Genomic DNA, 14,960 nt, shown 5'->3' on the forward strand with positions numbered 1-14,960 from the left:
GCAATTATAAAACCTTTTTAAGTAATACCAGCCCGCAAAATATCAGGGCGGGGCATTTCGGGCAGAGGGCACAGGATGTCAGAGGCCCTGAGGCTGGAGCGGGCCCAGTGGGTTTGAGAAACAGCAGGGAACTGGAATGGAGTGACCAAGACAGGAGAGTAGAAAGTGGTGAGGTCAGGGAGGTAGTGAGACCGGATCTTATAGGGCTTTGTGGGTCTAAGTCTTCGGAGTGTGATGGAAGCCACTGGAGGACCCAAGCCTTCAACAGGGCATCCTAGCTGATGTGTTAAGAATGGACCATAGAACTATGGAATTCTCCATAGTTCATTGATTGTACCCAGTGGCGTACTGGTAAGTTCATGTGCTCCACTTTGGCAGCCCAGGGTTTGCAGGTTCGGATACCAGGCGCAGACCTATGCACTGCTCATCTAGCCATGCTGTGACGGTGTCCCACATACAAAATAGAGGAAGATTGGCACAGATGTTAGCTCAGGGCTAACCTTCCTCAAGGAAAAAAAGAGGAAGATTGGCAACAAATGTTCGCTGAGGGCCAATCTTCCTCACCAAAAAAAAAAAAAGAGAGAGAGAGAGAAAGAATGAACCATAGGGGCCAAAAGTAGAAGTTGGAAGACCAGTTAAGAGGCTATTGGGATGCTAATTACTTAATAGAAAGCAAATTACATAATTATTATAATTTTTCCTTTATTATTCACCTGGATTATAATCAATACCCTAATCCTTTGATTAGGAAAAGGGAGCAAAAATAACAGAGGAAAAAATAAGCTTATTTTCCTCCAAGTTTCATTAAATATCATATTCTGGTCCCATCTAATTTATATTCAACCCATGAACTCCTAACTCTGTTTCAGATTATTTCTAAAATAAGAGACCTGTGCTTATTAAGATATTGACAACACTGTAAGAGGAAAACTATAGTTAATAAGCATCCTCTTCATTAAAGAAAATTAGTCTTTAAATTAAATTAAAGAAAAAAAAAAGAGGCTGTTGGTGTAATCCAGGTGACAGATTGTGGTGGCTTGGACCACTTGGCAGTAGTAAGAAGTGGTTAAATTCTGCATATATTTTGCAAGTGGAGCCAGCAGTATTTTTGGATGGATGGGATATGCAGTGTGGTGAAGAAAGAGAGAAGTTAGGACTCCAACACTTTCAGCATGAGCACCTGGATAGATGGAGTTTCCATTGATTAAAATGGGAAAGATTATGGATGGAGCAGGTGGATGGTTGGATATCAGTGGCTCAGTTTTAGACGTATAAAGCTTCCAGGAGGAGATGCTGAGCAGGAGATGAATGTACCGAGTCTGGAGGTCAAAGGAGAGCTCCCAGCTAGAGAGATGTGCTGGGGAACCATTGGCTTCTTGGTGTGTATCGAGTGCCTTGAGACCAGATGAGATCACCCAGGAGTGGACATGCAGAAAGAAGAGAAGTTGGAGTCCCAGAAGACTCCCAAATGTGGAGATCTAACAAATGTGGGGGAAACAGCAAAAGAGACTGAGAAGGAGCAACCAGCATGGTAGGAGCAGAACTAGGTGAGAGTGATGTCCTAGTAGCTGAAAGAAGGAAGTTCCAGAAGGGGAGAGTGATCTACTGAGTCAAATACTATAAATGGGACAAGTTAGAAGAGGCCTATGGATTGAGGATTGGGTTTAGCCACGTGGAAGTCATGGTGACCTTGATAAGAGTGGTTTTGGCGGAGAGATGGGGTAAAGACCTGGTGAGAGTAGGTTCAAGAAAGAAAAGGAAGAGAGAAATTGGAGACAGTGAGGAGAGCTAATTCTTCTAAGGAGTTTGTCTTTAAAGGGAAGGAGAGATATGCAGGTGGCTGGAGGGGAAAGGGGGGTCAAGGGAGGGACTTTTTAAGATGAGAGAAATTACAGCATGTTCATATACAGGTGGAATGTTCCAGAGGCATTCTTGGAGCCATGTCCTAGAGGAAATGAGAGCAAATGGAATCTCGAGAGCATGAGAAGGGGTTGGCCTTGGCTAGGAGCAGGGACTGTGTATCCGAGTCACAGAGGGGAGGCAGAGTCCACGGGCACAGGGCCATAGAGGAGGGAGGTTCCATTTGCTCTGAGAAACAGGAAGCAAGCCTTGCAGACTTAAGACCTCACAAGGGCAACGCCAGGTGTAGAACTCAAATGTTCTCACTCTCAGCTACCGTCATGCTGTTCCATTGCAAGGCGAGAGCCCTTCCTCCATGACGCTGTTTCTGCTCTGGCCCCTTTTTCTTCTTCATTGCTTATTTGCCATGCATGAGCTTTTAGTTTGTTGGTTTAAATAATTCCTCCTCCTTGCAAATAGAAACTTCCAGAAAAACATTATTACAGAAGGCTGTATTTGAACTGCTGGAAATCCTAAGTTATAAAACTGCTAGTAAGAATCTATTTTGAAAACTATAAAACATTATACAAAAATTGTTTTTCCTGAAAGAACCTTCATATCATCTCTTCGATTCCAAAATGGAACAGAATTACCTGGGAAAGGAGAGGCAAAGTGTTTTAAGGGAGAGGACAGGGGACTAGACATCAGCCTTATTTCTGCTACAGACAAGCTGTGTTGCCTTGGGGAAGTTACTTAACCACTCTGAACTGCAGTTTCCTCATCTGGAGAATGGGGATAATGCCTGTTTTGCAGACCGTTTTGATAATCAGATGAGTTAATATGTATGAAAGCACTTTTTGAAGTGTAAAGTAGACACATTGTTAATGAAATATGATAATCTTATGTTTTTATTTTCTTATTTTTGCAAGCTTATCTTATTGCAAGATAAAATAATCTTGCAAAAATAACATCATGGAGACCTTTATTCTTCATTGGGACTTTTTCTCTTCATTTGTAAAATGAAGTTGCTAGACTAGATTTCATGGTTTACAAATGTGTGTGTGTGTACATGTACATGTAGTTTTGTGATAAATTACTTGCCCCAAATCACTTATAAATACTTTTTCTTGCCAAGCCTATGATATTTCTATCCTTGTTTAAGATTTGAAGACAAATTCCCAGAGACTCTTAGGGCCTGCCTCTACGTGCAATTCTCCCTCAAAGTCTTACTGATTTTTTCCTTATTTTTACAGCATAGACCCAAAATAGATGGAAACACTACTGGAAATTTCACTTATGTCATCGACAAGTTAATTCCAAACACAAACTACTGTGTATCTGTTTATTTTGAGCCTAAAAATCTGGGGAAAATACATAGATCTCCCTTAAAATGTACCCGCCTTCAACCTGGACAAGAATCAGGTATGACAGTTTTTGAAAATTCATGTTTTGCTTTTACTCTGAGGGCAAACCTATTTAAAGAAAAGAATCTGAAGGTTGTGGGACACTAAAGGTATTTCTTCCACTAAAGGCGGATCACAGCAGTGTTTTCCTTTTTTTTTTTTTTTTTTGCTGAGGAAGATTGGCCCTGAGCTAACATCTGTGCTCATCTTCCTCTATTTTGTATGTGGGATGCCGCCACAGCATAGCTTGATGAGCCGTGTGTAGGTCCGTGCCCAGGATCCAAACCCACAAACGCTGGGCCGCCAAAGCAGAGTGCGTGAACTTAACCACTAGGCCATGAGGGTAGCCCCCTACAGCGGTGTTTTCTGTTGGTCATGTCTACTATGTGGTGGAGTCACTTTTATGTTGCCATATCATAGGGACAATCAGGTGTCTACCTTTTTAAGGTCAGAAATCCTCCTGAAATGGAAATGCTTTGATTTCGGGGGGTCAGGATTAAATTCAGTTCTGTGTCCCCTCAGCTTGGCCATTATTCAAGCCAAGTGCTAGAGGAGGCAGGGTTGCTGGAAGCAGCTGCGTTCAGAGGTATCAGGGTGGAAGCAGTGGCGTTGGGTGTGCTTCATTGATGTGGCCTGACTCTTGGGAAGGTTGGCTGTAGCTCATAGATGAGAGGGCACCTGGCCGGTGTGGACCAGATAGTCACTGATGAAGGCTGAAAGCCCTTCTGTGGCAAAGGCATCAGAACAGTAAACAGCGTGATCCCCGAACCTTCCTCCGAATGGAGAAATTTGCCGTGACAACAATCAGGCTTAGGAACATTGACTGCTGATTATTTTATCAGGAAGAAAATTATTTTCTCAATTCTGACACCATGTCACTGGAGATCATGTCAGATCCCACAGGTTAAGGGCCCCGTCCCGTAACACTGCCCCACCACCGCCACTTCAAATACCAGTCACAGCTCCAAGTTGTCACCTGGGCTTCTGACAGACTGGCTATAAATCAGAGATTCCCACAATCCCCTTCTTGGGTTTGCTAATTTGCTAGAATGGCTCACAGAACTTGGGAAAACAGTTTACTTACTAGATTCCTGGTGTATTATAAAAGGATACAACTCAGGAACAGCCGGAAGGAAGAGATACATAGGGCAAGATATGGGGGAAGGGGCACAGAGCTTCTCTGCCCTCTCTGGGCACACTACCTCCCCCCCAGCATCTCCATGTGTTCACCAACGCGGAAGCTCTCCGAGCCCCATCATTTAGGATTTTTATAGAGGCTTTGTTATAGAAGCATGACTAATTAAATCCTTGGCCATTAGCCATTAATTGAACCTCCAGTCCCTCCCCACTCCCTGGAGGTTGAGGGGTGGGGCTGTGAAAGTTCTAACAATAATTTGGTAGGTTCCCCTGGCAACCAGCCCCCATCCTTAGGGGCTTTCCAAAAGTCACCTCATTAAAGTAAACTCAAGTGTGGTTGAAAGGGACTCGTTATAAATAACAAGTCTCCTTTCACCTTCTTTGCTCTCATCACAGGAAATTCTAAGTGTTTTTAGAACTCTATGCCACGACCTGGGGACGAAGACCAGTTATATATTTCTTATTATAAATCACAATATCACACCAATAAAAACTCAAGTTAGTAATGTGACAGGACAGACGTTGGTTTGCTGAAACTCAGTTCCCACTGAGGTGAATGTAAGGCTGACCCAAGACACAGGTCCTTTAGAGGTTGACATGCTCTGTGATGACTCAGTTTCTCCCCTGACTTTTCTCTTTCACCTGCTAAGAAATGGTCATGCAACGGCATGCTGTCAGGTCATTTCATCTTTACTTGGTGTGAACACATCATTTTGCTTATTAAGTCAGCCTCCATTCTTGTGTCATCACTCAAGACAGTGAAAGTACAGATATCCTTTGCTATCCAAATATTTGAAGTCCCGGTTCTTGTTGTCTGAAACTCAGGAACCAAGTAGGGTCAGATAACATGGCCTCTCTCACCGTCCAGACTTGCCATCTGAACTACCCTCAACTAGCCAAACTCGGGAACCAGCCAGGTTTGGATGGGGGGGATTCTTGAAGGATAACCTGGGACCAATGTTAACTTACTTGGACTCAGCTGTGAACACTGCTATCTTAGGGCAGTACTCATATGGGGGGATTTTAGTCCAGAGATCTGGAGAAATGCCTTCCACTTTGTCAAGCCCTGAATGAATTGGTTGGCTCATTTAGTAAGGCCTTGAGAGAAATCTCTGCTCATCCATTTGACAAATACTTATTGCGGACCTGCTATGTGCCAGATTCTCTTCTGGATACTGGGGATACAGCAGTGAACAACGCAGGTAAAAATTCCTGACCTTGTGGGGCTTACACTGCAGTAGGAAGACAGAAAAACAAGATTAAACAATTAAAATACATAGTATGTTAAGTGATGGTAAGTGCTATGGAGAAAAATCAAGCAGGAAACAGATGGGGGCGATGTCGAGTAGAGGGTGGTAGCTCTCTATTTTAAATAGGGTGGTGTCTCGGTTTACATTCCCTTGGTGTACATTACATTTACATTACATTAAGCTTAGCCTAAAATGGAAATTCTGGTTCAAGTGATTTACTGGGTGTGGGAGAGAGGGTGGGCACACACGGGTCAGAATCCCATTACGTCATTGCTGCTCCAAAGAAATCACTTGGGTTCACAGAGTCCTTTTCAGGAAGGTAAACTCTATATGTATAAGAATTTTGTATCATAAAGGTCTGCCTTTGTGGCTAGATCTAATTCTAGAACTGTCAATGATATGACACTCCCTCATTCACTCTTGATAGAAATGAGAGTGGGTTCATGAATCCTCTGCTATCGAACAGTGCAAGGGTCTTCACTGAGTTTCTTTCTGTTCATTCCTTAACCTTCTGAAAGACTTTGAACACATATAATCCCCCTTGATTTCCTTTTTTCTCTCCTGTATCTGTTTTGCCTGCGGCTATGGTTACAGGATTAATGTTAGTAAAGGTCTTTCTGGAAGTTTAAGAGAAGCTTGGTTACGTAATTACTGATTTCTTCTCAGTCGAGTTGGACTTATGGAATAAAGCTATTTTCAGTCAGAAGGTTAAAATTGTCCAAAAGGAATTTCGACAAGAATCTAAGGGGGACTCATAATAGGACAAAGCGAGTTCTGCAGAGCCCTGATTTTGGGACCCGTGTGGCCCAAGTCCAGCCTCAGAAAGACCCAGTTGTTTTCTTCAGGTAAACTCCCCTTTTCCACTTCTTCCTGCCTGCAGTGCATGCTAGCTTGTGGCTATTGAGCATATGAGATGTGGCTACTGTGACTCAGAAACTGAGGGGGTGTTTTTCAATTTTGATAATTCAAATTTAAATGGTCACATGTGGCTAATGGCTACCATATTGGATAGCGCAGTCTAGAACATAATTATAAACTGGAAGAAATTTGACTTTTAAAAACTAATTCTGTCATTTTTATCATTTTAAAAAAATGTGGCACCGGCCCGGTAGTGTAGTGGTTAAGTTCGATGCACTCCGCTTTGGCGGCCTGGGTTCACAGGTTCGGATCCTGGACGCAGACCTACACCACTCATCAAGCCATGCTGTGGCAGCGACCCACATAGAAAATAGAGGAAGATAGACACAGATGTTTGCTCAGGGCCAATCTTCCTCACCAAAACAAAACAACAACAACAACAAAACAAAACAAAAAAATAAATAGATGAATAAATAAATAAAAACATATACTTGGATTACTTTCCATTCTTTTGTATTTAACAGTAGTTTTTCCAACTTTTGCTCCCTCAATATCTCCTTCCACCACCAGGCCAATGTGCATTGATTCCCACCTGTGATGGTTAATTGGATTTGTTTTGAAATTAAGTCATTTGATTTTTATCAACAGAGTCGTCAGAATCTGTCAAAATAGGAGGAATAATTACTCTGTTTTTAATAGCAGCTGTCTTCATAAGCACCATAATAACACTGAAACGGATTGGTTATATATGCTTAAGACATGATTACCCCAAAGTTCTGGTATGTAGTTTTTTTCAATTCTCTTTGTTTTTTATTTTAACTTAAGAATTTTTATTATATACTTAAATAGTTTCACTGAAGAAAATCCCATTTTCTAAAAACACCAAGATGTTTTATCACTCTGGGTTCTTTTCCATCCTTGCAAACATATATTTTGCATTTTATGTTTTCTTTTCATACTTTGTCCACATATTATTTTTAATGATCATGTGGTATTCAGTTGTTATTAATGTAACATTTTTCTCTTAATCGTTTCCCAGCTGTAGGGCATTTTAATTAGTTTCTCTTTCATTTATTTTTCTTTCCTTCCCTTCTTTCTTTGGCCATTAGGAAGAATGCAGTGAACATTTTTATACAGATTATCTTTTTATTTTTGGATTACTTCAGTGGAACGTATACACAAAGTAGATTTATCTTATAAAAAGAGAAATAACTAATTTATAGTGCCAGTGGTTCTGTATAGGTGTCCACATTTCCCCAAAGTTATACTGGCTTTGATTAATCATTTTTACTACTTTTTTTCATTTATAGTATGTGTCATAGTCCCCCATAGTTGTTCTCATTTGTGTTACTTTAATTATTAGTGAAACCAGCCACTTTGCTTGTCTGTTTTTTCTCTGTGCTTCCAAAGGCACATACTTTCTGCTCAGAGATTTTAACCACTCAGCACATCTGGGTATTGATCTGACATATTTCCAAAACCTCATGTCTTTTGACTCAACTATGTTTGCCCATCATTAATCATTATATCCCATTGCTTTCTTTCTATATTAGTTTTATAATTTCTCACTCAGAGGTATCTTATTTTTCTATGTTTAAACTCATTCACCTATTCTTCTAATTTTTTAGCATATTCAAATACCCCCCCACAGTTGATAAAACTGTACTCTTCTTTTTCTTGTTGTTTCTGTGTGTTCGGGTTGGGTTGGGGATGGGATTGTTTATTGGGTGTGTGTGTATGTATTTCGGGAGATTTTAATTACAATTGGTATTTGATCCTAGCTGGCATTTGGGTCTGCCTTCTGAGATGTAGATGGCTCTGTGTTGGTGTCATCCACACTGTGATCGCTGTCTTGCAAGAATGGGTGTCTTTTATCTAGCAGTGTGCTATGTCTTTTAGAGTCTTTTATGTTAGTGTTTGGTTACGACTTTGCTCTCAGCCTTCATTCTCACTCTTCCTGTCTGCCACGCATTGCTTTGGCCTTGAGGTCTTAAGTAAATCCTACCTCAACTCATATTTCTCATGCAGCCTTGAGATATGAAGGCCCTTAGCACCACCATCCCCTCCTAGATAAATCTTCTGCCTGAATCACATAAACTCGTTACTAACCCTCCTCCAGGTCTCCCTGGGGTTCCTCCCCTCCTTAAGATGCATCCAAATTATATGCCAATTATACGTATGCCTGTTATTCTGTTAACCCCACGTAATGACTGGAGGTGTTGTTATCTTGTGTCTGTCTAGTATTTCCCCATTTTAAATTGTTTCTTGTGTTTAAGTAAAAACTCTAGGAATAGTAAAACAGAACACTCTAGGTCTAGTGTGTTTGTGTATGTATGTTTAATCAAGAATAGATATTAAAATTTTTAAATGGCATCTTTTCTCTTTTTCTTCTTTTTTCCTTTTTTTTTTTTTTTTTTTTTGCATTTAACAAATATTTTTTGAGTATTTACTGTGTGTCCACATGTTTTAGTTGCTGGGATATAGAAGTGAAGAAAACAAACAAAAACCCTGCCCTCATGGAGCTTAAAGTCTAAGGAGTAGGGGTACAGACAATGATAATTTATAGATGATATGACTGGCTAAGTAAAAACTTCACATGAATCTAAAGTCTTAGGATTAATAAGTTTAGCAAAGTTGTTACATACAAAATAATCCGTTTAAAAATGCTTGCATTTTTATACAGTAGCAACAACTAGAAAATAAACATAAGGCTGCTTTTGAACATCCCAGATATTAAGTACACAAGTCATAGCGTAATGCTCTGTGAATTTCCGCAGATTCAACGTGCCCACCTAACTCATGTCCAGGTCAAGAAAGAGACAGTGACCAGCCTCCCCAGAAGTCTCTCTCCTGCCACCTCCTAGTCACTGCCCCCCCCCACTACCCTGATTACTAACAGCATAGATTAGTATTACCTGGTTTTGCACTTGGAATCATACAGTTTTTTTTTTTTTAAAGAATACCATTACAATAGTGATAAAAAATATTTTTTAAACATTTAAGGAAGATATCTAACAGAAGGTGTTACAAGCCCTTTGTGGAGAAAATTATCAAACCTTATTGAAAGGCATTAACAAAGATCTAGTCAAATGGGGAACCCAGAAATGGTCTCACACATATGGAAACATGACAGATGACAAGTAGGAATGGCAATGGGGAAAGGATTGGCTGGTCAATAAATGTTATCTATGTGGGAGAAAATGAAATTGGATCCCTACCTCACACCATACACAAACGTCAATTCCAAGCATATTAAAGACTAATGTGAGAGGCAAAACTGCTAAAGTTTTAGAAGGCAATATAGGAGATTCTATATGACTTTGGGGTAAGGAAGATTCTCTTAGACACAAAAAGCAAAAACCATAAAGGAAGAAAATTGATACATTTTCTTACATTAAAATTAAGAATTTCTTTTCATCAAATGTCAACATAAAGAGAGTAAAATGCTAAACCACAGACTAGGGGAAAATATGTGTAACATAAATCGACAAATATCTAGCATCCAGGTTATGTAAAGAGCTCCTATGAATCAATAAGAAGAAAGATGAGCAATTCAATAGAAAAATTTACCCCAAGGCTGGGGCTGGGTGGAGTAGGGGAAGAGCAGGTTTGTCTAATTGGGCAGCCCAAGCAGGCATAGGAGAATAGAGAGGAGGAGGATGCTGATGATGATTCCAGGCCTGTGAAAAGAATCTCATGACCACCCTCCTCACCACTGGCCCCATTGTAGTCATTCTGGATACAGGGAAATGCAGCCTGCCTCCTATTCTCCTTAGCTCACCCCACCCCACTGTGTCCTGAAGATGTTTTCTTCCAAGGGCTGTAATAGAGTGGCTCCCGTCTCCTCACTCTTCTCATCCCTGACCCTTAAGGGGTCATCATCATCTTTAAGGTCCTCCAGTCCAGGGGTCTTTGGCTCCAGTAGAATTGGCTCCCTAGAGTCTCTCCTCACCCACAGTTCCTTGACCCCCCTAAGAATGCCTTGGCAATCTAGAATTGAAATCTATCCTCATTTGAAATCTAGCCTTTGCCACTTACTGGTGAGGAACCTTGGGCAAGTTTCTTAACCTCTCTGCCTCATTTCTCATTAGTGAAGTGGGGATAAGAATAGTAAGCCTACTTCATAGAGTGGTTGTGTCAAGGCAGATAACCAATAACCATTCTATAGATAAGAGAGATAAGGTGGGTTTTACTTGAGCCGGGGTGAGGATTATAACCCAGGAAGGCAGTCTCCACAAAAGGAGAGAGTTCTGGGGAAGCATGGTTTTCGGTACAGTCTTATACCTTTTTAGGACAAAAAACAGACATTAAACATGCCCAGGGTACATATTCATCAAAGTTTCAAAGAGGTATTCAGTTGCAAATTAGCAGGTCAACATGACCCTGATGTCCCGGAAAGGGAATTTATCTTCAGGAATACTGATACGGCTTATGGATACTGGTATCTTAGGAGGGGAAGAATGCATGCTTATCTTAAAAGAGTGCATGCATTCTTGGGCTCGGTCTGGTGCCGTAGTGGTTAAGTTTGTGTGCTCTACTTCAGTGGCCTGGGGTTCACAGATTTGGATCCTGGGCACAGACATATGCACCACTTATCAAGCCATGCTGTGGGAGGCGTCCCACATATAAAGTAGAGGAAGTTGGGCACAGATGTTAGCCCAGGGCCAATCTTCTTCAGCAAAAAGAAGAGGATTGGCAACAGACGTTAGCTCAGGGCTAATCTTCCTCACCAAAATAAAAAAAAAAACAGAGTGCATTCTTTTACTTTGAGATAATGTTTAATGCATTCTTTACTATAATAGTTAAAGCAGATGTACAATGTATGTTTGATAGGCTGTAAGTCAGTCTTCTTTAGTTCAAGCCAAATCAGTTTTGCTTTTGTTTTTTTTTTTATTTTTTGTGTGTGTGAGGAAGATCAGCCCTGAGCTAACATCCATGCTAATCCTTCCTCTTTTTGCTGAGGAAGACCGGCTCTGAGCTAACATCTATTGCCAATCCTTCTCCTTTTTTTCCCCCAAAGCCCCAGTAGATAGTTGTATGTCATAGTTGCACATCCCTCTAGTTGCTGTATGTGGGACGCGGCCTCACCATGGCCAGAGAAGCGGTGCGTCGGTGCGCGCCCGGGATCCGAACCCGGGCCGCCAGCAGCGGAGCGTGCGCACTTAACCACTAAGCCCCGGAGCCGGCCCCAAGCCAAATCAGTTTTAAACCAGAATAGCTACCCCATATACCTCAACATGTGAAAATCTCTTGTCTTGAGGGTGAAATGAATTATAACATGTAAAGTACTAGGAGCAGTGCCCAGCAAATAGTAAACACTGTAGTATAACTGTTAGCTATTGTTATTGTTGTTGTTATTGTCATCATCACCATCCTTATCACTATGCAGTTAATCTCACTAAGTTTTATTATGTCAAAAAATAAAGAACAAACCCTCAGAGTTGATAATCTCTCTCTCTTTTTTTTTTTTTTTTAAGAATTTTTATAAGCTGTCAGCCTGGGTATTTCCTGAGCTACCGCCATTGGAAGCCGTGGCTATAGTGGAGGTCATTCACATCAACAGAAAGAAGAAAGTGTGGGATTATGAATACGGTGATGAAAGTGACAGCGATAATGAAGCCGTCCCCCGGGCAAGCGCAGGTGGTTACACTATGCATGGACTAACAGGCCTGTGTCCACTGGCCTCCACCTCCTCCGCCTCCTTGGAGAACTGCAGCAACCCAGACGCTGAGGAGCCTGACCTGCCTGAGCCTGGGGTTGAGTCTGAGCCCCTGATGACACCAGGGCCTGGCCCCTGCCAGTCGGAATGCACAGATGGGGACTATGAGAGGAGAGGGAACCAGCTGCAGGGCCACTTTTCCGAGGAGGACAACAGCTCCACTGAGGGCTCCGAGGACAGAATTGTCTTCAATGTGGATTTAAACTCTGTGTTCGTGAGGGTCCAAGACGACGACGATGCAGAAGTCCCTCCAATGTTATCATGTCTTCCAGAAGAGGCAGTGGACCTAGAGGATCCCAACGAAATGGAAACGAGCCTTCTGGTGGCCAGCGGAGAAGGCACACAGCCGCCCTTCCCCAACCCCTCTGTGGAGTGCCTGTGGCCTGAAGATGCTCCTTCTGATGAAAGTGACACTTCTGAGTCAGATGTTGACATTGGGGATGGTTATATAACGAGATGAATCCAAAAATATTTAACTTGGACTGACAGATACCTCCAGGGTGCTCTCTCCTTGCAACCCCACTTGCTCCTTTGTGGTCTGCAAGTGTTCTCTGAGGGAAGGGGTGGGAGACTGCAGAGTGGGCTGGGTTCTCCCTGGTGATGTCATCTATGCAAATTGTCAATATGGAGGAGAAGGAGGTGGGAAACAGTATCATTCAGTGCATTGTTTACAGGTTCAAAGTGATGCACTTTGAAGGGAAAATGCCCTGCCCATTCCCTTTACTCTCATGCATTTATAATGTTTCTGCATTATGTTTCCCAGAGTGAGGAGCAAGGATCCTTGTGGTTTTCAGGGGCTGGTCCAGGGCCCTGTAATATTTCTGGGAAATAATTAAATTGGGCCAGAGTGGGACTAGGGAGGGAAAAGGAAGACACTCAGCAGGGTTCATAGCTGGAGCAGTCAGCAGTGTTGAGCCCAGCAGGCTCAAAGAAGGAGCTGGAAAGCAAGCAGGAAAAGAGTGAGGAAGGGCCAGTGGAGGGAAAGGAGGGGGACTCAAAAAGAAACAGCAGCATATGCACTGAGTTGGAAGTAGGGCAGGGCCAGGCAAGTGTGGGCACCTCCCAGATGTCATATTCTGTCGCCTACACTCTGAGAATGTGACTCTCAGCCCCTCATGTGAGGATTCGCACACAAAAAGAACTTGTGTCAGGCAGGTGACTAAAAGAGGAAACATTTGCATGCGGGAGAGGGATAGAATCTTGGTGCCATATTTTAAGATTTAAAAAAAGCAAGTGACAGAACAAATGCAAATGTGCTTCAAGGTCTTCAGAAGCAATGAGGCATAAAATTTAAGGAGTGCTATGTGTGCTGATTCCAAATGTCCTACAAGTGACTACAGTTCCTGTGAATCTGGGGGTAGGAGGGGGGAAGGGGCAAGGAAAGTTCTAGAATAGCATGTGGCAAACAGCACAAGGACTAGGACTCAGAGGTCTGACTGCTGCCATTTCACTCTGTGACCCTGAGCACTTTGCTTAGCCTCTGAGCCTCAGTTTCTTAATTTATGAAATAAGGGGATTAGACTAGGTAACCTTCAAGATCCTGTGATGCTGGGAGAAGTATTAGAAAATTCATAGGAATGGAGGTACTGCAACCCTGAGACCCTCCCAGGGAGAATGAAAGGTGTAGGACCCTCCTATCTCGCTCTCCTCACCCCAAGAGGAGAGTTCTCAGACCTTTCTTCTGGGCCCATTCAAAAGGGGAAACAAATTTATATGAGTCCTAGCTCAAGGACTTTAAATAGATTACTTTTCTAATTGCTCTAAAGGAGCTCAAAGGAGAGGGCTGAGACACCAGGAGCTGTTATTTAATAATAATCTAACAAAATTCCATAGGAAAGGGACCTTATCATATACAGAGTCCATTTCTCAGCCCTCTGAATGCATCTATCATATTTTGAAAGATTTCCAGAGTGATCTTTTGGGATAACCTTTTTATGGCTGCTTGTGTGTGTGTGTGTGTGTGTGTGTGTGTGTGTGTTTTTTAATTTTGTATAACGGTTGGTGAAGGATAATACAAATACACTTTTTAATACAAACTTGGGATGTCTTCAGAGTTGTTTCTCACTAGAGAGTGTATAAATGCAGCAAGTCTGCGGTCTGCTGGCATCTCCAGGGTTACAAGGCCCCCTCTAACTGTGCGGTGGTCTGCAGGGGAGGGCACATTCCGCCTCCTGCGCTCGTTCACGTGGAGTGTTCTGGGTGAACCTCGGGCTGCGCTTACATCACCCTGTACTTACCCTGCTGTGGGTTTCCCCGAGTCACCGCTGCACAAGGTTAAAAAGAGGAAATTAAACCTTTCTCAGCAGTCTTGTGAGAGAAACGAGTTATTGCCAAATAAATGACTTGGTTTTGTGTTGTTCTCTATCCCTGGGGGGAAGGGAGTCAAGAAGACCCTCTCAAGCTGGATTTGCTAATGGAGTGCTTTAAAATCATTTTATATGTGGGGAGAGAGGATTATAGAGGGCATGCTGTTTCACTGGAGAACGCCTGGGGAATACTGAATGGTGTAAAGAAAAACCACCACCACCCACAAGTCCACTACCCAGACACAACCTCTGGGTTGGCATTGTCGTGTATTGATTTAATTTGTAGGCTCCTTTCAAAGCCTGCACTTGATGTTGGCGGGAGCGTCCCCCAAATCGGGACACTGTGCACACAGTTTTGCCACCTGTTTCACTATCGGTGTTTTCCACTCGCGGAGGGAGGAGCAAGATCACCTTCCTCCTCGGCGTCGCCCTCTGCCAGGACCGCAAC

At 42.5% G+C, this 14,960-nt stretch overlaps 1 protein-coding gene across 1 annotated transcript in view; it reads left to right on the plus strand.

Annotated features, from left to right (window-relative positions):
• Positions 1-14,242, plus strand: part of IFNAR2 (interferon alpha and beta receptor subunit 2) — a 31,297-nt gene extending 17,055 nt beyond the window's left edge. The window contains exons 7-9 of the mRNA XM_058523026.1: positions 3,093-3,261; positions 7,136-7,266; positions 11,965-14,242. Coding sequence (XP_058379009.1) covers positions 3,093-3,261; positions 7,136-7,266; positions 11,965-12,666 — 1,002 coding nt within the window. The 3' untranslated portion in view covers positions 12,667-14,242. The remainder of the gene's footprint in view (positions 1-3,092; positions 3,262-7,135; positions 7,267-11,964) is intronic.
• Positions 14,243-14,960: the final 718 nt, after the last annotated feature.

Source organism: Diceros bicornis, chromosome 27, assembly GCF_020826845.1.
Source record: "Diceros bicornis minor isolate mBicDic1 chromosome 27, mDicBic1.mat.cur, whole genome shotgun sequence".
Lineage (NCBI taxonomy): Eukaryota > Metazoa > Chordata > Mammalia > Perissodactyla > Rhinocerotidae > Diceros > Diceros bicornis.